Source organism: Crocodylus siamensis, chromosome 5 (genome assembly GCF_052110815.1).
Source record: "Crocodylus siamensis isolate JL-2025a chromosome 5, ASM5211081v1, whole genome shotgun sequence".
NCBI classification, from domain to species: Eukaryota; Metazoa; Chordata; order Crocodylia; family Crocodylidae; genus Crocodylus; species Crocodylus siamensis.
In genome coordinates this window covers 145,962,692-145,990,197 of record NC_143399.1, presented here as the reverse complement: position 1 = coordinate 145,990,197, position 27,506 = coordinate 145,962,692, and the positions used below count along the sequence as shown (strand labels likewise).

Below are 27,506 nucleotides of genomic sequence, written 5' to 3'. Positions count from 1 at the left end.
GCAAGATTTGGATAATTGCATAGTATTAAGTTTTGCTTGTGGGGTCAAAGTCTATACTTTTGCCTCTCTTGCCTTAAGAAATTGTGCAGTATGAATGGAAGAACTTCATAATTTGGTTTTGGCTCCAAAGTTTTATCCCTGCACATTATGAGCTTGATTCAGTACCTGAAAATCCTACTGATAAGCCAGTAAAAGTTACAGGTGCTTAGCCTTGCATAGTGGCAGAATCACATCATTAACCTTAGCTAGTCTAAATAATAGAATCACTGAAAACGTGGATTGGGAGGTAGCTCAAGTAGTCATCTAGTCCAATCTCCTGCTCAAAGCAGGACCATCTCTAACTATCTCATCCCAGTCTAGCCTGGTCTTAAAAACCTCTAAGGATGGAGATTCCACAACCTAAGTATCCTGTCCCAGTGCTATGCTGTGCTCCTAGTGAGAAAGTCTTTCCTAATATATAACCTAAACTTCCCTTACTGCAATTTGAGACCATTGCTCCTTGTCCTGTAATCTACCACCACTGAGAACAGTCTAGCTCCATCGTCTTTGGAACTACCCTTCAAATAGCTGAAAGCTTCAATCCTCCAATTTGTCTAGGTTTCTCTGAATCTTAGCCCTATCTTCCAGCATATCTACTACTTCCCCCAGCTTGGTGTAATCGGCAAAGTTGCTGAGGGTGCACTCCATCCCATCTTCCAGGTCGTTGATGAAGATATTGAACAAAACTGGCCCCAGGACTGATCCCTGAGGTACTCCCCTTGATACTGGCTGCTAACTAGCCATCAAGCCATTGATTATTACCCTTTGAGCCCAGCAATTGAGCTAGTTTTTTATCTACCTTACAGTCCATTCATTCAACCCATATTTCCTTAGCTTGCTTGCAAGAATGTTGTGGGAGACCATATTAAAAGCCTTGCTAAAGTTTATTATGCATATAGATATAGAAGAGTCTGCAAAACAGTTTTTTTAGTCCCTTCATCTGTGAAGGTAACTAATTCCTGTAAAGGCAACATGCAGCTCATTGGTTTTTGATGCGGGTAAAAAATATGCACCCAGCTTACATAAAATGACTTAAGTGCTTGTGTTGGAAGATATTTAGATATAGCTACTGCCACCTGCTCCAGTCTTCTTCTCTGTCTTGCGCATTATTTTATGTGTTCACTTCATTTAAAACAGCTGAAGACATACCATGGAACAGTTCCTACTACAAAACACCAGAATAAACTGCTTTTAATTTTCTCTTGAGTCCTCCAATATGTCCATATCTGGTTATTGGTAGAAAACATTTGCATACTGGCATTCTTACAGCTTAACATTTTATCTGTATAAGGGTATTTATTAGGGCTGTGCAAAACAGCACTGTTCCATTTTGACTTGAGTTTCAAGGTTTCGATGGAACAGCATTTTGTTTTAAATTTCAGTTCATTTTAAAACAGCTGTTCCATTTTGCTTTGTTGAAACAGTGAGGCTGTTTTGATGCTGTTTCAACATTTTCCCCATTTGCTATAATGGTGAAGCTTGAAACAGCCTCTCTCATCTGGCAGGCAGATGGGGGCTCGTAATCCCTGGAGGGCTGCAGGGGCTGTACCAGTCCTCCTGGTGTTGCAGGCTCCTGCGCTGCCTGCCAGATGAGGGAGGGAAGCTGGGTGCTGCTGCCTGGGACCAGGGAGCTGGGGAAGGAAACTGAGCCCAGTTGCTTAGTTCCCCTCCACAGCACTAGCATCGGGCTGGGGATCGCAAGTCAGCCTGGCTGGGCTGACATCCTTTCTCCAGCCCGATCCTAGTGCTGGGGAGGGGAACTAAGCCTGGGCTCAGTTCCCTTCTGCACTGTGATTGGCTTCCTGCAGCCTGGCCGCGGGAGGCGTGGAGAGCCAGGGCTGCACTCCTGACTGCTGCTGGGAACGCAACCCTGGCTCTCCCCTGACTCTCACCACCTGGCTGCTTTGAAACTCAAAACGTTTCAAAACTTTCAAAATGTTTTGACTAACCTCATTTTGTTTCAAGGCTGTTTCAAAGCCCTTCATTTTAATTCTATTTCACTGTTTCAAGCTCAAAATGAATTGAAACAGTGTCAGATCGAAACGGCTGGTGAAATTTCATACAGCCCTAGTATTTATTAATAGGATTTTAGTTTAAATCTATGCTGTCTTTTCTTTCTCTTAGTGAAAAAGCCTTACTGGCCATATGCAGCGTAATTAAATAGTGTAACATTCCTTCACCCCTTTAACTCAAGTTCTAATTTTCTAACTTGAACCCTAATCCCCCACTGTTCCACTGGAATTCCTCTCACTGAGATTTCTAATAATGCCTTAAGGGTCACATCTCAGGAAGTTTGCTCCAAACTCATCTTTCCTAACTTTGTACTGCATATGATGCTGCCCATCACTTTTTATTTTTCTGAAATCTTGCTCTTTCTGGGCCTTCATTGTGATGTTTTTCCCTGGTTCCATTCTAGGAATGCACCTCTTTCTAGAGTATTTCTCTAGGATGGTCAAATCTGCTTTCTGAGATTCAGTTGCCATCTTTATGCCAATTTATCTGTTACCTGATCACTCTTGTTTAATATCCCTTCTCAAAGGCTCAGATTTCAGTCTGTCTCTGATGCATCCAGTCCTTCTGAATGTTTCATGGTCTAGTCAAATTCAGTATGTCCGAAAATAAATGCCTTATGATGACAGCCTTGGAATTGTTTGAAGAAGCAGAAAAATGGACATCTGGGTTTTCACCTGTGCTGTTCCTGTGCTGTTCTGGAGCGTTCTCCTTAAAATAATTAGTGTGACCATCGTTCTTTCAATCTTCAAATCCCTCCCAAACCCCATTTTTACTGTGAAGTACATAAGTACTGATGGTTAGTCTACACTTTGACTGATGCTTAAACAATAGAATTGCCAGACTTCTGCTATGGCAAGCTATAGCTATCCAAAGAGACACTTTAGGTCTCTTTAGGTACTGCCCCCTTTCTTATCAAAAGCCTTTCTTTGATGGACAGTAGCCATATGCCAGCTTTTCACCATTCACATTAATTTGCTTTTAACAAACAAATTTGCTTTCACAACCTAGTGGTTGTATTGAATAAATTCACATAATTCTCCTCAATGCTTTCCTAATACCTATAATCAAGCACTTTTGTGAAGACCAGCTTTTCAACAGCCTCATTGCCAGATTTGGAGTACTGTAACAAAATTGATGGTCTTTTCTTTCCAGTGTATAGGAAATCTTATTTTAGAAAAGCAATTGTTCCCTTCAAAAAGTGAGGGAAGGACTGGAAAAGTTATTTTAATACTGTGCACTAAGCTGAGAAGCTGAAAATCTAAATCAAGGCTGTCCAACTTGAGAGCAGCTGGGGGCTGTATGTCATGCTGGCCACAGGATCCAGGCCACACATTTTGCTGGCCCCAAGCTGTGGGGCGTCACACACCATAAGGACTTGCCAGGACTCCTGCTTCATGAGCAATGTGAGCTAGTCCCCTTGCAACCACTGTGCTGGCAGTGTGAGCTCCCTCCCCCCCCCCCCTTTGCCATTTTGCAATTAGTGGAAGTCCTCTCCCCCCTCTTGGCACTGCTAGGGCAAGCGGGCTCACGCCGCCTCCTGCCATGCTGCCCTGCCCCAGAAACTCTGGCTGCCTAGCAGCAAGCATAATAGGAGAGGAGTCCAGGGTCCTCATGTTAACCTCTTGTGGTCTTGGTCTAAATCATTATGAGTTACTCTGGTTTAAATATAAAATGGCTTTTTCAGAGCAAGTAGATTTAAATTGGAGTTACTGATTTCAAAATACATTTTTTTTCCTTCCGTGTGTGCTGTTATTGTCACATCTAGAGGCATGAAAAAGGGAATGTAATGATAGACGTTCTAATTTAGAGAGGCTTCCTAAGAGGAGACCAAGGGAGTTGAGAAATGGGAGATGGTTCCGTGGGGAGCAGTTAGCTAGGGAGTTAGTGAGAGACCAGGAGTCTGCAGAGGTTGCTTACTGCTCTATAAATAAAGTTTAAGGTTAGCTCTTCTCATTTATTGTATGCCTGTGTTTTATGGAATCCACTGAGCCTTACAGGGAAGAGAGATTAAAATCAAAAGTTCAGACATTGTGCTAGCCTAGAACCACCACTCGTGCAGAGCTACCCAATGAGGTCAGGGAGTGAGACCAGGCTCAAATTGCTTTTTATGCAATAAGAAGCACGCATTGTAAGCAACCTAAGGAATTTTAACTAACCTGGCAAGTCAGTGGCAATAAGTATCCCTGCTGCTACAGGGGTAAGGCCTGCAGTCCCAGCTTGCATTTAGTTCAGTTAGAATTAAACTTTTTCGATTAAAGCCACAATCTGATACAAAATGTCTTTGTCCAGTTGTAGACAATTTAAAATAGATTTTATTTAGTGGATCTTTTAAGAGAAGACCATACATTAATATAGCTCCTCAGCTAGACAGATTAGTCACCAGTTACATGCAACAGGCTCATCTTTTTGTAATTACATAACTTTGATTTTGTTCTCAGGAGTCCTGAAACCAGTTAACAGGTTTATTCAGCCAGCAAAGTGTATTGCAAAATTCCACCTTTACTTCAAGGGTACAGAATCCAGGTGTCTTGATATTGAAATTTAATTTTTGCATCCTGAATGTTTTATCTTCCAAAGTATTTTTTTTTTTTTTTTTTAGTGTGTGAATTTAAAAATATCAGAATCAAGGGCCTGATTCTCCTACCCTTCCTTCAGTTTTAATGCAGTTACTTCTGAAGCCAGGCAGTCTCAAATATGATGAAGACTGACAGGATGGATCCTTTTAATCAATTAAATTAAGGCTCAGTGTTATGGTTAAGTAAACACTGAATTAGCAATCCTTTAACTTCTATCTATCCTTACTTGTATATGAATCTTTTTAAGAAGGCAGATTAATTTTATTATGGCTTATATTTTTTCCGAAAGTGTCAAAATGAAATGTTATGGCAGAGTTTAAGTACAAAGCTATTATAACCTGTTCCATGTTTCAGTTTATCAAAAACGCCTCTCTTAAGAGGAAAACCACTTTCATGTAAATTCTAAATTTGGCTTGATTTAGCAGTGATTTCAATAAATATAAGTATTGGGAGCCTTACAAGTTGCAGCCCTTTCCTTCTTGGAAAGACTTAAAATAAGTGTTTTGGGACAGATTGTGGCTTGAAGACTCTGCGTGCACGGAAGAGGACAGGACCCTGGTGAGGAGGGAAGTGGGAGGGGCAAACCACCAGCTGCTGGTTTAAGTGTGTGGTAGTCAAGATAGGTACAGATATTTTCAGGCTGAAGGAACACTTTGCAGGCCAGTCCAAGAGAGTAGCAATATGTATCTACTGCTTCAGGAATAGGACAAGGACCAGACTATGGTATGGACCCACAATTTGATACCAGCTTCCATCTAATTCATTGTTTCTTAACTTTTTTGGGCTCAAGGCACCCCTCATTAGGCTCAGGGCACCCCTCAGAAAATGTCAACTCTTAATTTTCACTGTTTTGTTTGTTTGTTTGTTTTAACTATGGAAAATATGGTGATTTTTTTTTTCTATTGCAAAAAATTCAGACAGACCCCAACAAGTCAGAATTGTTTTAACATGTATTCTTATTTGACATAATTGGGTTTATCTTGTGAATCATATTTCTATGCCTAACAGTGCTAAGATTGCAAGGTATTGTGAGGCACCCGTAAAAGCATCTTAAGAATGAGAATCACTGATTTAGTTTCATGAATAAAGGACCTACTTTTGTTTCCCTGCTTATTTTTCTGGGTGGGCAGGGAAGGCTTACAGCTTGGCCTTTAAGGAACATTGTGGGAGTGACAGACTGAATACCTGATACTTTTCACAGCAAGCCTCCTTGTCTTTTGGCTCAGCAATACCTAGTACCCTTCTAGGTTTTCCTTCTCCTGACCTGCCAGCATTACTATGATTTAACACCACAGCCAACAATACTGTCAAAAACCTTATAACAACAGAGAAACCCCATTGTCTCTGTGATAATAAGGTCCCTGCCCTTCTGAATTTTCAGTGTAGACATAGAGTACAGGCAGACAGGAATAGGCATTGACACACAAGCAAGATACTTTTCAACAGAAAATTGGAGTTTTGACTAAATCATTTCTCCTTCTCCTTTGGCAAAAATTGCCTTTTCCATAAAAACATCACCATTTCACCTAAAGGAATGCCTGAAACTCCAAAAGGGCTTTTGATCCCCAAAATGAAAATATTTCAAATCAAAATAGTGCTGCCAATTCTTACCATAGCTGTAGTTCAGATGTCATTGTCGTCTGTGGGCTCAGCATTCTCTGTTGTTAGGAACTTGTATGGCACATACTTTCTTTACTGAGAGAAGAGATGGTACATCATGGTAAATCTGGCCAGCCAGCATGACCCATAAAGGGAATGAGAGCATAAGACTCAACCATGACTGCACAGTGAAGCAGTGACAGCACCATTTTGAATTAAAACTTCTTTTCAACCTAAATAATTTCGTTTTGCAATGTTAGCAAAAAAAGTAGCGCAAAGGGAAAAAGAGAGAGAGGGGATTCTCTAGGGTTTTCCCCTAGAGTTTTCTATAGGGTTTATCTTCCAGTGTTCTGTATTACTTAACTTTGCACTCTTCCCACTGTATTATTCTGTTTTCCAGATAAAATGCAGCACCATTTTTTCTCATGTTTTACCTCCTTCCACCATTCTCACCTCCTATTTAGATTACAGCGGCTAAAGGTAGCTGCTGTCTACTGAAAGGCTAGAAAATAAAAAAGCTCAGGAAAAATGATGCTCTGTTAACCATGGTATCAGGAAAGCTTTCTTAGATGGGAGGAGTGACTAACATCATATATCTTTTTTTGTCTCCTGAAGTCTTGGCAGTTCCTGTTGTCTTGCCCCAAGAACGTGGATTGTATCTGGCTCCTAGATGGAGTTGAAAAGATGGAAGCATCAGGCTCGTCTAGGGTAGATACAATCTAACCGTTAACACTTTAGTGATCAGCAGAACATTAGGACTGAAATGCAGCTTGTATGTGTACTCAGTTTTTGAAAAGCAATTCCACAAGCTCAAAGAATCAGGGATTTAATGAGGGATTTTTAGCTCTTAATTGCAGTGATATTGACTTATTTTTATAGAGTAGTTGTTAATAACAGTTCTAAGATCCTATAAAGTCTCTCTAATTAGTGCTGTCATAAGCCAGTGTCACCCAGTGGTAGTTGTCCTTGTTATGATAGTGAAAACCCTGTACAATAAAGGCAGTAAAATAGGTTTGTTTTTGGTTTTTTTTAAACCTGTTATTTTTATATGCGTATAACTTTCTGAAACACTCACTTTTTGGGTGGTGTTTTACATATATGAACCTATACGTGTGTGTGTGTGTATATAATTTATACACACACATACTATATTATTGTGACATCATTGCAACACTTCAATATTCAATAATATTAAATAGTAATACTGTACATTACTACAATAATATAAAACTCAATGTTATAAATTAATAATATAAAAAATCAATTATATACAGGCGAATGTTGTAATATTACAATGTAACTAGAGAGAGAGATCCTTTATGCTGCTTAAAATATTTAAGATGCTTAAAGGAGGAAAAATTACATATTTGATTGTTTAAACTTCTCATTGTTTTTACATCTCCTAGGTAAACCACAATGTAGTTTCATGGTAACCACAGGGCATTTCTGAAGCTGTCAAATTTTGATTCTGAGCTGTGTGTAAGCACAGCCAAATAAAGGTCTTTGTCCAGCAAAGTAGAATTTCCTGCAAGATGCAAACACTTAAGTGAATCACAAGGTCCATACCCTGCTGTTAGCTAGTGTGCAAAACTTTTACTGACTTCATTGGAACAGTGATTTATGAAAGATCAGGTATTGTCCTGAAAACCATAGGAGAGTAGGGGGGAAAAAATTCTAAATGTTTTGGGAAGCAGAATATTGATAACTGTAGTGCATGATACCCGATTTGTTGAAATTAATGGAAAAAACTCCCTCCATCTTCAGTGGAATTTCGATACCTTTGCTGATGCACAACATATATAATAAAAGGCTTAATCTGTCTGGCCGTAACACTCTTGAAGCACTCTGATTGGTTAGTGTGGAGTGCTGCCCTGCTTCTTGGAGGTGGTGAAGTGTCACCAAGGCCAACACTACTGACCTTCCCTCCCCCAGCTCCATTCCCCACCATCATGGTATAAAAAACCCGAGGGTCCCCTCGGGCTCTGCGGCCCCCGCATTGGGCACCTCAGAGACGGCCACCCAGACGGAGCCCATGGTTCCGGGCTCCACGCAGACGGAGCCCCTGGCTCTTGGCTGCGGGGGCTGCCTGTCCCTTTTTCAGGCTCTGGGGCCCGGGAGCATGGCCACCTCCCCTTGCGGGGTCTGCTCCCTACTGGGGTCTCTGGTGTGCCAGCTGGAGCAGCTCCAGGCCACAGTCCAGAGACTGTGTGCCATCAGGGACTGCGAGCAGGAGATAGACTCCTACTGCCAGGCCCTTCTCCCCCGGGAGCCGCAGGGAAGAGCACTGTCTCCCTCCATGACTAAGGAAGACTCTGGGACCTCCCGCTCTGCCCAGTCAGGGGCATGGACCAAGGTGGTCAAGGGCCCGAAGGCCCTCCCTTGCCGGAGCTTAGCAACAGGTTCGCACCTCTTGCAGCCCCAGCAGAGCCTGCTTAGTTGCCAGCTCCCGCAGGCAACCCAGGCTCAACCACAGCTACTGGCCCCGCTCTCCCCAAGTCAAAGCGAAAGGTGTTTGTTGTGGGAGACTCCATCCTGCGGGGCACTGGGGGGGCAATCTGCCGCCCCTTCCCAGGGGAAGTCTGCTGCTTCCTGGGGGCCCGCATCTGAGACATTGCAGAGAGGATCCCACAGCTCCTCTGGCCCACAGACCACTACCCCATGCTCCTTATTCACGTGGGCACCAATGACACGGCTCGGAGCACCGCCAGCCAGGTAATGAGGCGCTACAGGGAATTGGGAGCGGGGCTTAGGGGTCTGGGAGCTCAGGTGGTGTTTTCGTCGATCCTCCCAGTCTTGGGCTATAGGCTGAGGAGGGAGAGGAGGATCCACGCAGTGAACCAAAGACTGCAGAGCTGGTGTCATCGGGAAGGCTTAGGCTTCCATGACCACAGCCCGCTCTTTGGCGAGAGAGGCAGCGAGCTGCTGGGAAGAGATGGCCTCCACCTCTCTCCCCTGGGGAGGAGGCTCTTCTCAGCCAGGCTGGCTGACCTGCTCTACCGGGCTTTAAACTAAGCCCGTTGGGGGATGGCGGGATGCCTGCCACTGCTGGCCTGCTGAGCGACCCTTGAAAAGCCAGCAGACCAAGGCACTTAAGGGAGCCCACCCCTGCCCCAGCCCTGGCACAATCTGTGGGCAAGGCAAGAGCCCCTAAGGGCACACTTGCCTGCCTGTACACTAATGCCAGGAGCCTGGGTAACAAGCAGGAGGAGCTTGTCCTCCTGCTCAGTGCAAAGAATTATGACGTCATTGGGATAACGGAGACCTGGTGGGACTCCACCCATGACTGGACCACGGGTATAGAGGGCTATACCCTGTACAGGAGGGATCGTGTTGACAAAAGGGGTGGGGGTGTAGCTCTCTATGTGAAGGAAAGCTACATGTCCCTGCAAGCTGATGTTGGTGACCGGCATGGACAGTTACAGACCCTCTGGGTAAAAATTCATGGGGAATACGGCACAGGGGACACAACGGTGGGAGTCTACTACAGACCTCCCACTCAAAGTCCTGAGCTTGACCAGGAGTTCGCCCGGGAACTGACTGAGGCCGCTTGCTCCAGGACCTTGGTTGTCATGGGTGACTTCAATTACCCGGACATCTCGTGGGAAGATCACTCAGCAAAATCCGAGCAGTCACAAAGCTTTCTCTTGTGCGTGGATGACCTCTACCTGACTCAAGAAGTCTATGGGCCAACGAGAGGCAAAGCACTGCTCGACCTGGTACTGGCTACGGGGGATGACCTAATCGGTGACCTAGTGATTGATGGGAAGCTGGGTGACAGCGACCACGAGCTGACCACCTTCACCATCCGCCTTAAAGCTGGCAAGTCAGTCAGCAACACAGAAGTCCTTGACTTCAGAAAAGCCGACTTTGACAAGCTCAAGAGGCTTGTCGGTCAGGCCCTCAGGGACCATGAACCCAGGGGGATGGGAGTTAAAGAAGAGTGGTTGCTTCTCAAAGAAGCGATCCTCAATGCACAAGCTAAATCTATTCCAACACGGAGGAAAGGCAGCAAGAAGGCACAGCAGCCCTCCTGGCTCTCTAGGGACCTAGCGGACCTCCTGCGACTAAAAAGGAAAGCCTATAAAGGATGGAGGATGGGATTCACCTCTAAGGAGGATTATTCTGCACTGGTCCGGTCCTGCAGGGAGCAAACCAGGAAAGCCAAGGCTGCAACTGAACTCCAACTAGCTTCAAGCATCAAGGGCAACAAAAAGTCCTTTTTCAGATATGTGGGGAGCCGGAGGAAAAGCAAGGGCAATGTTGGACCCCTGCTAAACCAGATGGGGCAACTGACAACTGACGCCCAGGAAAAAGCCAACCTATTAAATGGGTACTTTGCATCAGTCTTTCGTCAGTCCCATGGGACGCCCATGCTTGCTATGGGACAGGGAGATCTGGGTGATGGGGATCCCCTACCCTCCATCAATGCTGACCTCGTGAAGGAACACCTTGAGAAGCTGGATACCTTCAAGTCAGCCGGCCCTGACAATCTGCACCCCAGGGTACTCAAGGAGCTGGCGAGCGTCATAGCCCAGCCCCTGGCATGGATCTTTGAAAACTCCTGGCGCTCTGGTGTAGTGCCGGAAGACTGGAAGAAGGCCAATGTGGTGCCGATCTTCAAGAAAGGGAGGAGAGTGGATCCGGCTAACTACAGGCCCATTAGTCTGACTTCTATCCTGGGGAAGATCTTAGAAAAGTTTATTAAGGAGGCCATCCTTGATGGACTGGCCCAGGCTGACATTCTAAGGGATAGCCAGCACAGGTTTGTTGCGGGTAGGTCTTGTTTGACCAATCTCATTTCCTTCTATGACCAGGTGACCTATCACCTGGACAAGGGAGAAGAGATTGATGTCATATATCTTGACTTCGAAAAAGCCTTTGATCTGGTATCCCACGATCACCTCTTGGCCAAACTGGCCAGTTGTGGCCTTGGCTCCACCACGATCCGCTGGCTGGGAAACTGGTTCCGTGGTCGGACCCAGAGGGTTCTAATCGATGGCAGTCACTCATCGTGGTGCCCTGTGACCAGTGGGGTCCCTCAAGGCTCTGTCCTGGGACCCATCCTGTTCAACATCTTCATTAATGATGTGGACATTGGAGTCAGGAGTGGACTGGCCAAGTTCTCCGATGACACCAAACTTTGGGGCAAAGCATCCACGCCAGAAGATAGGCGGGTGATCCAGGCTGACCTGGACAAGCTCAGCAAATGGGCGGACGAGAATCTGATGGTGTTTAACACCAAAAAATGCAAGGTTCTCCACCTTGGGAGGAAAAACCTGCAGCATCCTTATAGGCTCGGCAGTGCTACGTTGGATAGCACTGCAGAAGAAAGAGACTTGAGGGTCATCATTGACCACAAGATGAACATGAGCCTCCAATGCGATGCTGCGGCTAGTAAAGCGACCAAAACGCTGGCGTGCATCCATAGATGCTTCTCGAGCAAATCTCGGGACGTCATTCTCCCCTTGTACTTGGCCTTGGTGAGGCCGCAGCTGGAGTACTGCGTCCAGTTTTGGGCTCCACAATTCAAAAAGGATGTGGAGAAGCTTGAGAGAGTCCAGAGGAGAGCCACGCGCATGATCAGAGGTCAGGAAAACAGATCTTACGATGACAGGCTGACAGTCATGGGACTCTTTAGCCTGGAAAAGCGTAGGCTCAGGGGTGATGTGATGGCTACCTATAAGTTTATCAGGGGTGACCACCAGGATCTGGGGGAACGTTTGTTCACCAGAGCGCCCCTAGGGATGACGAGGTCGAACGGTCACAAACTCCTGCAAGACCGTTTCAGGCTGGACATAAGGAAGAAATTCTTTACGGTCCGAGCCCCCAAGGTCTGGAACAGTCTGCCAGCGGAGGTGGTTCAAGCACCTACATTGAACACCTTCAAGAGTAAATTGGATGCTTATCTTGCTGGGATTCTATGACCCCAGCTGACTTCCTGCCCTTTGGGCAGGGGGCTGGACTCGATGATCTCCCGAGGTCCCTTCCAGCCCTAATGTCTATGAAATCTATGAAATCATGACAGTGCTCTGCTGGCTCCGAGGAGCAGGGCCGGTGGGGGTGTGCAAGGCCAGTGGCACTGGAGGTAGCATCATGGGGAGATGGCAGAGGTGGATGGAGGGGACAGCAGGGCAAGTTTCCTGCCCTCCCCCACTCCTGGTTGTGGGGTGGTGGGTGGCAGCGCTCCATCCCCACCTGCCAGGCCTCTCCCCCCATCATTCTTGATGGGCAAGTCCCTAGTGTGTGTATATGTGTATAGTGTGTATGTTTGTATAAAAGAAAGAAAAAAGATGCCAATGAGATTTCCATTGACTTAAACGAAAGCTATTTCAGGCCTCTTGACTACTATCTAGTGTTTACTTCAGGAAGCAAAAACAGTGAGGATATCTAAAAGCTGGGGCTTCTTAGAAAGATGCGAGTAAATAACTGCTCTGAAATGGTCTCCTTTTGGCTTGTGAATTATGGATAAGCATATGACCAAATGAAAGGCTTTATCATCTCACAAGGGGCCTTCTGGCCCATTGCCTGCTTATTCATTGCAGGATATAATCAGTTTCTCAGAAAAGAAGGGTCATCAGGAAAACAGACAAAAATACTAATGGGTGATCCAGCTGTAAATATAAGGCCAATTCAGTTCTCTGTCAGTAGTTTACCTGAAGGTTGACTCCAGTTAAGCCAATGTACCAAATTTTGAGTGGCATCTCTGAGACCAGATTTGGCCCACTGTGAGCTACATTGGTAACCACAGTGTAAATGATAACATGCAGCTTGCTAAACAAAGCACTGCTGTACAGCTGTGTGGTTGATATTACCTTGAAGTCAGAATAGCTTACCTTGTTATAGACGATTGTGTAGCTTTTCAAGTATGGCCTGAAAGAAGAAGAAAAAATAGGTATCAGTCAATAGAAAGGTCAGGAAGGAGCAATCATCTTAAAAATCAGTCTATTTTCCAAAGCAGATTCTTCTGCTAGATATCAGGTCTATCTTTTCAAAGCAATTAAATGGACACTATCAGCATGTTTTGGGGTTTTTTTTTAATTTTTCAGTTTCTAAGATGAGTTCAAGTACCTATATCTTAAAATAAAGATGTATTTTGTCGCTTTTTTTTTTTTGGCACTTCTAAAAAAAAAAAAGAAAAAGAAAGCAAGATATTTTATTTTCTTCAGAGTGCTCATGTGTGTGTTCTTGTACTGAGATGAGCAAAAATACAAAAGCAGCAGCACAAATTGTGACTAATAAATCCCTATCCCACTTATATATGTAAGTCTCTTCTTTCCCTAGATACCACCAGCAGCAACAGATTTAAATTTGTTGCCTGCTTTGAACCACTGGGTATGTGTTTTTAAGGTACAGTTTAGGACAACAGAAATTATGTAATTGATTCTGAGTGCAAAATCAGGCAATATAAGAATATTCTTAATAGCCATGTGAGGTTTTTGGAGGCTGTGTATTTAATTTAATGTTTTATTGATTATATTAAAATAATTCATTATACAGGAAAAATGGTGTTGTATGCTAGATGAGACTTCTTTAGATGATGTCAGAAGCACTGTAAAAAATGGGAGGAAGTTGACAGAAAGATTGTGAAACATCTTTTAAGCAGGCTTCAGATTGACTTCCCTACAGCATGTTCTCAGTGAGTCTCCTATTTTTCCATTAAAACACAAGTATGAGGCAGTCCGTTTTATCTTTATTGACCACCATTGAAATACAATTCCCTGGAGAATGTTTTCAGAGTTACTAATGGCTTGAAAAACTGCCAAACTTTCTGAAATACCTCTTCCCATATTTTCCTAATATTGCTTAGTGTTCATTCCTATTCTTGTCCTATTGTTTCTCCACAATGTATGCCTTTGCATAGAGAAAGCTTCCTTTATTTTCTTTGTCCAAGAGCTGCCTACAAAGTAGAAATGTTTGACACATTTGATGAATGATGCTAACTGCAATTAAATGCGTGGAGATGATTGTATTTATTTTTATGAAATGGCCGGTGCACCAAAGCAAAAGGTCTGTATTGTATTAGCATAGTAACTGCTATGATATTTTCTTGCTTTTCAGTAAAATACCTAGATGGTATAGCAAGCTTAGATTAAGGGAGAACTCTTTTGTCACACCTTTTATATTAAGGTACCTTAATACATAGTTTCATAGTTGGTAGGGTCGGAAGGCACCTGAGCAGATAATCAAGTCTGACCCCCTGCCATGGCAGTAAAGAGTACTGGGGTCAAATGACCCCCGCAAGGTGTACATCTAGCCTCCTCTTAAAGACCCCCAGGGTAGAAGCGAGCACCACTTCCCTTGGAAGTTGGTCCCAGATCCTAGCCGTCCTGACAGTGAAGCAGTGCCTCCTGATGTCTAGTCTGAATCTACCCTCTGTCAGCTTGTGACTGTTATTTCTAGTCACTCCTGGTAGTGCTTGGGGGAAACAGGAACTCCCCCAGTGCCTGCTGGTCCCCTCTGACTAGTTTGTACATGACCACTAGATCCTCTCTCCGCCTTCTCTTGTGTAGGCTGAACAGGTTCAGGTCCCGTAGCCTCTCCTCGTAGGGCCTGCCGTGCTGACCCCTGATCATGCAAGTGGCCCTCCTCTGGAGTCTCTCCATGCTGTCCACATCTCTCCTGAAATATGGTGCCCAGAACTGGACACAGTACTCCAACTGTGGCCTGACCAGTGCCGCATAGAGGGGGAGGATCACCTCCTTGGACCTGCCTGAGATGCATCTGTGGATGCATGACAAGGTACAGTTGGCCTTCCTGACTGCGTCCCCGCACTGTTGGCCCATGTTCATTTTGGCATCAATAATGACTCCAAGATCCTTTTCTGCCTCTGCACTGACAAAAAGGGAGTTCCCCAGCCTGTAGGTATGCTGCTGGTTCTTCCTCCCCAGGTGCATTAACTTGCACTTGTCAGTGTTGAATCCCATCCTGTTCTCATCAACATAGTTTACAAATCATTCTAATATAATAAAAGCCTTAATCTGTCTGTCTGTTTATCTGTCCATAACACTTTGGGCCAACCCCACATTCCCTGCTGAGAGGGCTCATGCTGATTGGCTGTGAGCGCCCAGAGCATTATGGACAGAGGGAGCAAGGGAGCCATTGCATGCCGCCACCCACCAACAACAGCTGGCAGGGATGGGGAGGCAGCAGGAAGGTGGGGGAGGAGGAGAGTGGGAAGGGGAAAGGGAAGAGGGAGAGTTTTCAGTGGCAGTGCCCCCCCACCGCTGCTGCTGCCACCCGGCCCCAACAACAGCTGACAGAGAGGGGGAAGCAGTGAGGAGGGTGGGGAGGCAGTGAGGAGGGAGGATGTTGTTTGTTACTGGGAGGCAGCCACCTCCATGTGCAAACTCCCCTCCCCACCCATGTTCCTGGGAACCGGCGGCAGCGTGGGGTGAAGTGGTGGGAGGTGGGCACATGGGGGCTGGACACGGGGTCAGGGGCATGCATGGGGCTGGAGGCAGAGCGGAGGCTTTGTGGGGTGCTCTGTCTCCACCTTGCTCCTCTCCCCTCCCCATCATTCATGACTGGCAGTTTGCTGGTGTTTTAATAAATGGCTAATCAACTGTATATTCCAGTAAGCTTGTATTTCTTCATCATAGCTGATAGCACTTTATACCCACTTTGTCCTGGTGTGCTTATAACTTTTCATAAAACTATTACTCATGTCTGTAGTATGTATATAATATTCCATAGTCCCTTTATAAATCATGAATTTATTGAAACTTCAGTGTAAAATGTGTGTGACCGTTTTATATGTTCCTTACTTTCTTGTCATAATCTGTGGTTTCTTTCTCATCTGTTCGTTCTTTGGCAAATATTTTTGCATATGTTTAAACTCTACTCCTGTGAATTGTTTTATGGGCTACTCACAACAGTAAGCTTATTTTCATATGTAAGTGTTTGCAGGACATGGGCCTATATTTTTTTCTCTATTACATTCGTATATAATCTGTTGCATTTGTTCCAATTTGTATGATATTACTAATTTCTCTTCTACTGTCTCAATCCTCATTGACATTGCAACACTCATAGGATGTATTTAGGAATTTTGTATAGTCATTCTGTTACATTTATCCTTCTTGGTCATAAAACTCAGCTTTAATTCATTATTATTTAATGTTTCTATAGAAACATAGATGAGCATGGCACTTTCCATGTATAAAAAAAGATGGGATTCTTCCATGAAGATATTATTTTCTGACTTGGATAATAGACCCATAGTTACCAAGCAAAGGTGTTTCTAGGAATGATAGGGTCTTTATTAACAAAAGATAAGGAGATATCCTGCCATGTTCTTGCTTACTTAGTTGTGGGCTTATATGATTTTTGTAACTATATTAGTCTCATATTTTGTAAATTAAATATTATTATTTTGTTGGAGTAAAATCCTGAAAATGAGCAGGTATAATAGAGGTCATTATTGAAAAATCATCTGAAAGATATAACCTCTAAGAGGGGTTTAAAAGGAATGTTTTGGGTTGGCACACAAGGTTTATCTGTATGTTCTAAGAATGGTGAGAGGTCAGGATGATGGGCAAAGGAAACAGTACATTGGCAGAGTGAGCATGCAAACTGGGAGGGGGTTGGTACAGCAGAGCTTTAAAAGACCTTGAAGGTGACCTTGAAAAATTTGAATTTTATTTAGGAGATGATAGGATGATGCAAACATTTATGAAGGAAACACTGTTGCCAATTGTCCATAAATTTATAACCAGTTAATTGAAAAGCACTAAAAATTCTCATCCATAAAGACTGATTAAAAAAAGACAAGAAAAATGGAGCCATCCTTAAAAAGAAGAAAAGAAACAGTGCTCTTGATTGAAGAGCGATCAAAGAATGAGTCTGGATGCAACAGATGGGGCGGAGTAGTACCACCTTGTGTCTGAGCAGCAGCGCAGCACCCTTCAGGGAGCTCTCTGCCAGGACTTTTGTTGTCCATGGAAATCTTTGTAATGCCTCCCCACCCAGCAGTGTACTTCTGTTACCTGCCTGTAGTGGTTGCTTGCCTCAAAGATAGGCAGGACCACATGGACTCAGGTAGTGTGACACACAGGGCAGGACAGGGAGAAGGCAGTGCAGCTGGGATGAGCTGCAGGGCCAAGATAGGGGAGAGAGGGTGGGTGGGCATCCATGCTGGGATGGAGTGAAGTATGGCTGGCAGGGGTAAGGTTGGGGGTGGTGTGGGGTAGGTATGGTAAGGAATACCAAAGTGTGGGTTGGAGGATGGAAGGTGCGTTATGGTGTAAAATCACTGCTGCAATCAAGTAAGTCTGTGTTAAAAGTTGGTGTTAAAGTCCTTCATTTCAACCCAGCCCTTGTTATTGCCTTCCAGGGCCTGGCAAAAGGGTTATGTTTACATTATATAAAACAAAATGTCAGTAAAAAGTTTGGTTGTCAGGAAAAGTTTGTGGGTTCTCAGTAGAAAAAAAATGCTTGGGTTGGCAATGTTTGGAAGAGGGAATTAGAGGAGTGGCCTGGGAAGACATTAAGGAGTGTGAATCAATTTAAGAAATCTAGGCTGCAATGATCTTCTTAGGTTATGGGGTTTGGTAGCAGGGATAGAACTGAGAGATCTTGGCAAGTAATAACCTGTCAAATTTAGGAGCATCCTCCATGCTGGAGGGCATAAAGAAGAAAATGAGAACAAGAGTAGAGTTGTTAACTATTGCAGATTAAGGTATTGAAAGATGATGAAATTTTGACTGACAGAGGAATTTTAGCAAGAAGAAAAATATGTGTTAAAATGGTCAGTTTGACTGTTATCTTGATATCTACAGAGAGCTGTCATGGAGGCAGCTAGAGATATGTGAAGGAGAGAGGCACATTTGGGGAGATAAGAAAGCAGATGTGAGTAGAGCTAACATCTCCTGCTTTATAAATGTAGTTTCATTAATTGTGTTCAAATATATTTTTCCCAATAGCCAGGTATTTGTTTGTAAAAATCACACAGTCTCACTTGGAAATTCTATGTAGTTTTAAATATACTTGTGACAACCAGGCTAGAAGGACCCATCTTAGCTGCCTTACTAAATTTAGCTGGAAGTGGCTGTCAGTACTGAATCTCATCTACAGCCCATCTTAAATATAGTTGGAAGAATAGAATAGACTCAGTCTAAGCAGTTTAGTCTATTTCTTATCGTTGGAAGATCCTGGGCTATAATGTATATGCCAACACTTGGTCTGAATATCTGGATAACCACTAGAGAAATTCACAGCAAGTGTAGAGGAGAGGAATCTTTGCCCTTCCTACTTTTGTCATAAACTAGAGACTTCATGATGTTGATGGGATGAATCCATGTGTCGGTAGATTCATAATTCTTGTTCCCACCTTGCCTTTAGCCTGACCTATCTCTTTTTACCCATGTTGGCACCCACAAGATCATGCTTATAGGACTTCCAGAGGAGCAGTGTCAAATTCACCTGAGGCCCTGGACTACGCACACATCCTGCTATCTCTTGAGCAGCAAAACCACATTAGTTTCACAACCTTATGGTACTCCCAACTATGGAAGAATGTGCTATTTTGTTCTGTCCAGTTCTCATTGGCTTTACTGGGAACCTCACTCATACATGCAGGGGCAGAATTTAGCTATTAAACATTCTTGACTTAGCTGCTATTTTACACTGCTTGTTTCAACTAATGACTAACTTTACTGTATGATTTAAAAAGTAAGGCGTTCAGCTGAAATAACCTATTAAGCTATCTCAGAGTGCCCTTAGAGACTAGTAAAAGAACCGAAGTGCTGAAAACAGCAAGGCAAATTCTCCCTACTTTCAGGTCCTAATTCATTAATGATGGTATGCATTATTCATGCAACATTTAAACAGGTTTCTGTTGGGGGGGGGGAAATTGCTTAAAAATACACACTGTGAGAAAAGTGGCCCCAACTGCCATTCTCAGATCAATATTCTCTCATGCCGGTTTCTCTTTCTACTAGGCATCAATGGTGTGAGTGGTCCCCGTGCTGTATTTGTTCTTTGTGCTTCAGAAGGTCAAGAGCCTATTTATTTCTTCCCTTCTCTTCCCATCCACACAATGGCAAGCAAATCGGATCCCTGTTACCCAAATGTTAAGATATTATTTCAATGTTTATCTGTATTATTTTAAAACTTTACACGCTTTCCAGCAAATGGGTTCTGCATTATTGACTATTCATTTTAAGCCAACAGTCATCAAGACCACCTCTTTTCTGTGGAGCCCTTGTTTGTGGCTTGCAGAATCAGATGCTTGAGTGAATTGGTGAAAGACTCAGGTGTTCAGCAACAAGGGCAAGTTACATTAGATACTAGGAAGAGTTTTCTCACTCTGAGGGCAGTTGAACACTGGGATAGATGACCTAGAGAGGTTATGGAATCTGCATCTTTTGATGTTTTTAAATACGAGTTGTACAAGCATTTGTCTGGGAATATTCCTCCTCTGAGCAGACTGTTTGACTAGATGACCTCTGGAGGGCCCTTCTAGCCCATTTTTTCTCATGGCAGTAGACTGATTAAGACAACCTTTCCTTCTGAAATGAAAAAGCTGCAAAGCTATTGTTTGTAGGCCCAGTCCTGCAGAAACCTTGCCATCTGAGTAACTTATTCATTTGAAAAATCCTGTTTTCTGTTTCGGGCTGATGTTTAAAGATGGCCAAATAAACATAGTTGAATAACCATTAGAATTATGTTTAATATTATGAGCAAGTGCCATTATATATGAGAGACTATTTTTATCTACTTATTTCAATTTTTATGGAACCAGTGAAGGACTGCAGGCACTTCCATGAAAAATGAGTGATCCTCTGTTCCTTTTAGCAGTTCACTTAATTTGCATACATCTGCCCAAGAAATATGAGTGAACCACTTCTGGCATAAATTTGGGATTTTTGCTCTCTGATACAGCCTCTTAAGAATGTATTTGATTGCTTAAATCTGGAAGATAAATCATAAATTTGTGAGTAGCGTGATCCTATACATTAAAATCCTGTTCATGAGAATGTTTATGTAAAAAATTAAGTTGCTGGGCTATTCTGTGTAATATGAATGAATATTGTGATACAAGTGTCAGGTATTAATCTCTTTCTTTATGCACACATGATCTTATATAAGAGAATCTTTGTAATAATGATCTATGGCCAGCCTGGGAACATAATACTACACAGGAGATACTGAGGCGACTTTACTCCCAATGCCAGCAAAGGAGAATCTAACCAAGCAAAATTAAAGAATTTCTAGCAAACACAGATCCAGTTAGTGGACAATGTTTAAGTAGAGGAGGAAGTACTTGGATTTAATTATACTTAGCGTACCTGTACAAAATACCCAGTCTGAGACTCTTGAGTTATGTTTCTCACACGACTTATGGATTATGCAGCAAATATCTAGAGGGCATGCAAAATGATTAAATGGAAAAGCAGAAGACACAAGAGGAGAAATATAAATAAAATGAACATCAAGGACATTTTTACATGGAAATGCAGGAAGTGAGGGCGCTTTAATTAGCAAGCCACACTAATTAAAAACACCCAAGTGTCATGTGTATCAGCATCCCCCATGTTGAGTGAGCTTTAGTTCAAACCACATTGAAAGAGCTTTAGTTCAAAGCACCCCACCACGGTTTTTTAGCATAGCTACGCTGATACATGTGATACAGGAGCCTGCTGGAGCAGGTTTATTTCTGTGCTCCAGCAGACTCCATCAAATGTGCTCCAGCATGCTGGATTTCCAACACGTCAGATGTAGCTCCCTACATGTCTATAGGAGCCTCAAGCCTACAGCGTTTTTTTTAAAGCATGTTGGAAAGAACAGTGTGGTATATATGACCTAGTGTTACCTTTTTATTATCCATAACATGGAATCATGATGGTATGTGGTAGTATAACAAACTTAGAAAGTAATATACAGCCTAAGGCAGTTTGAGAATTGCTAGTTTGAGTTAGTTTATTTGGATTTGCATTTGGCAGATAACAGCTTCTGACTACTATCATCAGCAGGTTATACTGAAACAGTAGTATAACTTTCATTTCATATTTAATGGACAAACATTTTATTTTACATTTCAAGCATATCATGAATCACACCTCATATAAGGACAAGAATATTATAAGATGTTCTGTACTATATCCACTGTTATGTTCTGGTTGCTTTGCACCCCTTTGATACAGTACACCCATAGGCTTGACTTAGTCAGACAACTGAGCTGAGCTTACTGTTCTTTCCCATTGCTAGAGCAGCGCAAAGCCATTGGAGCACACCAGTGAATCAGTCCTATCTTTTGATTTATGCATAAGGAGATTTCTTTCAAAGGTACAAACAGAAGCAAAGCACCCATCTTCCACTGATTTCTGATGAGTAGGTGGGCCTGAACTCTCTTGTGCTTATGAAACTCTCTCTCTTTAAAAGTACAAATGAAAAAGACAATGAGCATGTAACAGTAGAGTGTGATCCTGCATACATCTTGTCACTGAAAGTTTTGGAAGAAAGAACACAATATAAATGTCCCCACTGGGTTTTGGTAGTTGTTTAGCAGCTAATGCTGTAGGTCCAATGCTATGGTTCTCAACCTTTTTAGATTCAAGGCACCTCTTGGAAAAAGCTACTTTAGGTTTCCCTTGTTTATTGGCCACAGTAAAAAGAACAATTCTTCTCTTGCAAGGAACTCAACAAGTTCCCAACAGGCCAAAAAGTTTTTAAAACCATGAATTCCTATATGAAATTTCTGGGTTTATCTTGTGAATCATGTTTGCACAACAATGCTAACATTGCATGGCACCACAGTACCCTTGAAAGGATCTAATATGTGCACATTTGTCATTTGTCATAAAATTCCTCTATTTTTCTTGATGTTAAAAAAAAGAAAAAAAAGAAAAGGGAAAGCTAAGAACTCACTTTTCTGAGGGGTGCTTTAAATCTAATAACACCCTGGCTGAGAAACATTAGACAGTGTTTACATTCTTTGTGTGACTTATGTTTCCCACTCTTCTCACTCACTAGCTAGAGAACCATGAATATCATGTGAAAGAAATGAGCAGTAAAGAAGGGTAGCATGAAGAATGGAAAACCCAAATAATCACTTTTGTCATAAGACAGCAAAGTGAGGAAAAGGAGTGAGGGCTGAATCAGAAAACATCATATTTATGTGCCATTTTCTTAGGACGATCATCAAACAGGAAGGCGTGTGTGTGTACAGATACAGCCCTAAATCGGATCCTTTTTTGAAACATTATTCTGTCACAATGGGTAGGGAGATGAGAAGTTCTTTTGATTTTAAGTACAGGATAAAAATAAAAGAGTAGGGTTTTTTTTTCCCTACATCTTCACTTCTGTGTGGATTTATTATTGTGTTTTAGCCCTAAATTAGAAGCAGCAGCACATACCTTGTATGTGCTATAATTTTTAAAAGGTGGGTATAAACCAACTTTCTATATATTTTGAAAATGTTCACATTCTCTTGTTCTAAACAGGTAAACATCTGTAGACATGTACAAAAGGATTAGGTCACAGATTTCAGTCAAAAGGCCAAGGTCAAAGATCTATGTAAGTATAGCAGTCCATCAGGCTATCGTGGTTAAAGCATGCCAGTTCTGCAGTCGGTGGCCTGCAAGGGAACGGTGGATTTCCATCTTCCCATATAGAGTTCCCCAGGGACCCAGTTAGAGCTGGAACAGACTGGAGGACATAGTCTTTGGCATCAATCTAGAGTGAGGCTTCGAACTCATGGGTTCTAGAGCCATAGCAAGATGCGTTAGCCACATTGAATGAGAAACTAATGAAATATTGAAGGAGATGCTGTAGGAAGAGGAGATATCCATACTAGGAGGCAGAGCAGGAAAGAAAACTAAACATCCCCCCCCCCAAAAAAAAAAAAAAAATTACAGACAAGACAAACTGCATATACTAGAGCAGAAGTTAGGGCCTGATTCAGCAAGGTACCTAAATTCAACCCTATTTAGCAAATCACATACTTAACTTTAGGACATTTAAAATAAAAATGTAAAGATGACCTAGATTAGTGTTGCTTTCGTCTGTTCAACAGCTTATAAGAATCGGTCATATAAGAATGGAGCACGTAAGAAGCCCCTGCCCTAGGGGCTGCAGGCATGGGCATGCTGGGTGCCTGCCCCCACAGCCAAGTGTGGCAGGGCAGTCTTCCATAAAAGTTAACATTCAATAAAAGTTGTTGTTAATGAAAACCTAATAGACTTTATTAAAGAATTCTACATGGTGAGCTTTACTTAAGTTGTTGTTTAATAAGTGGTGAGCTTTACTTTCTTAAAATAGCTGAAGAACAGCCTGTGTGCTGCTGTTTAATGATAATCAGCCCCATGTCCGGCTCCCTCAGCTGATTAGAGGTATGCGAGAGCCTGCCCTGAAAAATGCCTGAAATGACTCCAGTGAGCCTGAAGGAAACCCATTTTCTCTCTTCAAGAGCCTGAATTACAGTGGTCACTAAATATAACCTCTGATGGATGGGAAGCAAATGAACTGCGGGGGGAGGCAACGAAGTAAAGGGTGCAGATGTATGACAACATGGCTATTCAGTTTAATGCATTTTTAACTGAAGTTTAATATACTTGTTTCTTGTAAGCCAGGCTGCATGATTTAAATATATCAACCAGATGTCCAGGTGGCTTGCTCCCTCTAGTTTGGCTCAAAAATGTGCTAGTTTTGCATTTTAGGCTTTTGCATCCATTCTGCAAAAATCCAGCCTATCTTGTTTTTCCTGGACAGTCTGCAAGATATGTGTCTTGTGTTAATTTCCACCTCTGCTAATTTGTTTTCTCCTCATCTGTTCCCAGTGCATTGATTTTAATTATACTTGTTTGACAAACTGCTACCCCCCACAATTCTCTCTCTTGACTGCCGTAACACTGTTAATCAAAGCATTTTGTAAGAATTGACCCAAATTCTGCTTTGTTTTGCTTCAGTATCAAGACACAATAATTTCACTGAAAATCAGTAAAGTTACTTTAAACATACTGCAGCATAAATATGGCTCAAACTTAATCTTACAGTGACAATTACAGACATCTGAATTGAAAGGAAAAAATACAAGACATGTCCAAAAAACAATGTTTGGGCCTTGTCCTTTCTTAATAGATTTTTGTGTTATCAACATTATGTCAAGTGATGATTATGTGATAAGAAAATTACGAATTATAAGGACAGGGAAATAAGAATTGGATATTGCTAACAGTCAAGTTTGTTGATATACATATTCTGATGTAAAGGAACATATTGCATCTTGGTGGCAGAATTTTTTTCAGTTCTAAAACAACATAGGAGAAAGATTTCTAAATTATTTCTGACATTATATATAATGATGATTAATCCTACCCACTGCATTTTGCCACTGATCACAATGTCAATATATATGCTGAAAACAAAGAAATAAAAGGATTCTATTTTTATTTTGTATGTATCTAAAGCTGTGATTTTATAATGAATTACTTTTCAGTTGAGTGATGAAGTGCCTTTTTAAAGTGGAAGTCAATTATGTTCCTTTTTTTGAAAGGGGATGTTTTGTAAAAGTGCAGAAAATTAAACAAAGCCTAGAAGGGGTGTGTGTTACAACAACTACATTTGTACCAAATGCTAAAATGTCAGTAGTTCATTTCTCAAAGGTTGAAAAGACATCTGCTGATGTTTAACAGACTTTTGCTTTTGTTCTACAGAAAAATTCAAAGAAAGAGGAAAAGCAGGTTCTCATTTTGATACAGCACGAAGACGAAGCAGAGCTGTCCTTTATCATATCTCCGGACACCTACAAAGAAGAGAGAAGAACAAATTAAAAATTAATAAAGTAGGTGTAATTCATACTAGCTTCATTTTCCCCCTCTTTTTGGCAATTCTATTCCCTTGCTGCTGAAAGAGAGCAGAAGATGGTCTCCATAGCCTTACTAATTATTTTTTCATTTTGACAATTTCTTTGAATTGACATTTCTTTTAAAGACTGTACTGTAAAAGGTCAACAAATATCTAAGGAAAGGCTCTAATCATAGTATTGTAGCCAATGCATAAAACCATATTGGACAGACATAGCTATAGTATTTCTGCTACTGTTTATGAACCTGGGAAGTATGTTTATATACAAGTTGTACATTATACATACAGATTTTTTTCTGTAAAGGAAAAAAGCCATATGAACTTTTTCAAAAATTTAAAATGTTAACCTTCAATTTTATCCTATATAACTCTTTTTATTCTTTTTACCAAAGGACCTTTGAATAAACTCAAGTCACTACTCTAGTTAAACCTATGTATTGTACACAATCCAGAAGGAGATGTTATTGAGGATAACGTTTGATATGAATATATCTAACGTAATACAATACAAAAAAGTCATGTACTGGCATTTTAATTGCAGTAATACTCTCTTTGACTTAAGAAAATCCTGATGGTAATTTCTAATACATTACACGTAATAAGGAAGCTCACCAATTTCTCTGTAAATGATGCTTCTTTTTTTTTTATTTTTACCTATTAGTTTTATTCTGCATCAGTCAGGCTGTTATTTAGTTACTGCCTTCAAGTCCAAGTAGGCACAAAGTAAAATAATGATGAATTCTGGGTAAAGCCCCTGGGCTTTCCTCCTTATACTTTAATGGGCAGATGCAGCCTTTAAGTGTTACTATGGTGCCCTCGGTGTCTACAGTCTTCCTTCAATTAGTGTAAATGTCTAAGTAAACTGGTAAGCCACATAGTGCCAGTCATTGGCTTGATGTGACACTGGGACCTCAAGTACCCAGTTGTCAGCTGTTGTAAATTGGGTTTACACCACTTTCAGTGTTTTTGTTTTGTTTTGTTTTGTTTTGTTGTGGGGGGGGTGTTGCTGGCCCAAAGTATGATTGAACTCCTGCTGCAAATAGCTTTTCTATGCAAATACTTACACTGAGTGGGGAAGAAAAGGGAAGGAATGTACTTTTTAAGCTAAGGGACAAGGATGGTACAAGAACAAATGAGTATAACTGATCATGAATAAACTTAGTCTGGGAATTTAGATGGCTTCTAACCTAGTTCTTAAAGATTCTGTTAGTCTTCCAGTAGGGATAAGAAACTTACTGGTTTTAAGATGAGCCCAACATGTATTTATGAAAAGAATTATGTCCCTTTCAGTCCTGTGTTCTTAGCATTGCCTTCTGCCTGACTTGAGACTAGCACATCTACTTCTTTCTTAGCATTGTAGCAATTATAAAGCAAACAATATTTACTGCCTTCTACCTGCCTAGCACATTCAGACCCTATGGCCATCGAGCCAAATTTGTTAGTCAGTTAGCAGTGGGACTTGCCACTCTTGGGCCCTATATATGTGACAGTGAAACCACATGTTTGAAAAGGAATCCTGTGGGAAATGGAAACAAGGTTAACTTATATGCTAGTGCTGAATCCAAATATTTCTTGTAGTCTTACACCTTGCATTTCTGATAGTAATCATCACGGTTGGCATCCAAGATGGCACCAGGTGGTTTGCTAAGTCTGATTTTATAGTCTTGTGGGAGGGAAGAAAAAATCCACATAAACACTGGATAGAATTGCATTCCTTGTACTTAAGGACATCCAGAGATCATTCCCTGATGAGTCCTTCCATAGCACCCTAAAAGGACTGGTTGAGGTGGGAGGCGTTACGAGCTGTGGTGCCATCCCCCATGTGAGGTAAAATAACTGTTTGGCCTTGCAAGGTGGGGGTATGCCTCTCCTCTATTAAAAGGACTTATCAGTGTGTGACTTCTGGCATACAAGTAAATTCTGATAGGCCTTCTCTGAGCATAGGTATTATGAAGAGACAGCACAGCTCCTCACAGCTATACATGGCACAAACTAGCCCTCAGGCTAGGGACAGACATTCAAAAAACCTAAGCCTGAATTGATTAGGTCTTTGCAGGTTAGTTTAACTTGCCTAGGTTGAACCAGTTTGTGGCTATACAGACATTCCCTCTGGACTGAGGAAATTCAGACACATGCCTGCAGTGGGTCAGGCTAGAAGCCAGGGGGCACTAGAGCAGCCCCCCCTCCCTTCTACAGAGCTGATCTAAGAGGTGTGTGGCCAGGTCCCAGTAGAGTGCTCTGATTAGGGAGGGGTATAAACCCCCACCCTGCCTGCAGTCCCAGGCTTTTCCCTGCTTGCTGCTCAAAGGACGGGAGTGTTGCCAGACTCCAACCCCCAGTTAGCATTCTGAGGCAAAGGTGAGCTGTGCAGTGCATGCATCTGTTGATGATACTGGGCTTTTCAATCTCGCTCTCCCTGTTTCTTCATACTGTCTGCAAACCTGATGGGTAAGGGAGCCAGCAGGGGGCTGATAA

At 42.3% G+C, this 27,506-nt stretch overlaps 1 protein-coding gene across 1 annotated transcript in view; it reads left to right on the top strand.

Moving 5' to 3' along the window:
* The window catches only part of KCNH8 (potassium voltage-gated channel subfamily H member 8), a 338,731-nt gene that overhangs the window by 142,757 nt on the left and 168,468 nt on the right, over nt 1–27,506 (top strand). The window contains exon 4 of the mRNA XM_090049221.1: nt 24,881–25,008. Coding sequence (XP_089905347.1) covers nt 24,881–25,008 — 128 coding nt within the window. The remainder of the gene's footprint in view (nt 1–24,880; nt 25,009–27,506) is intronic.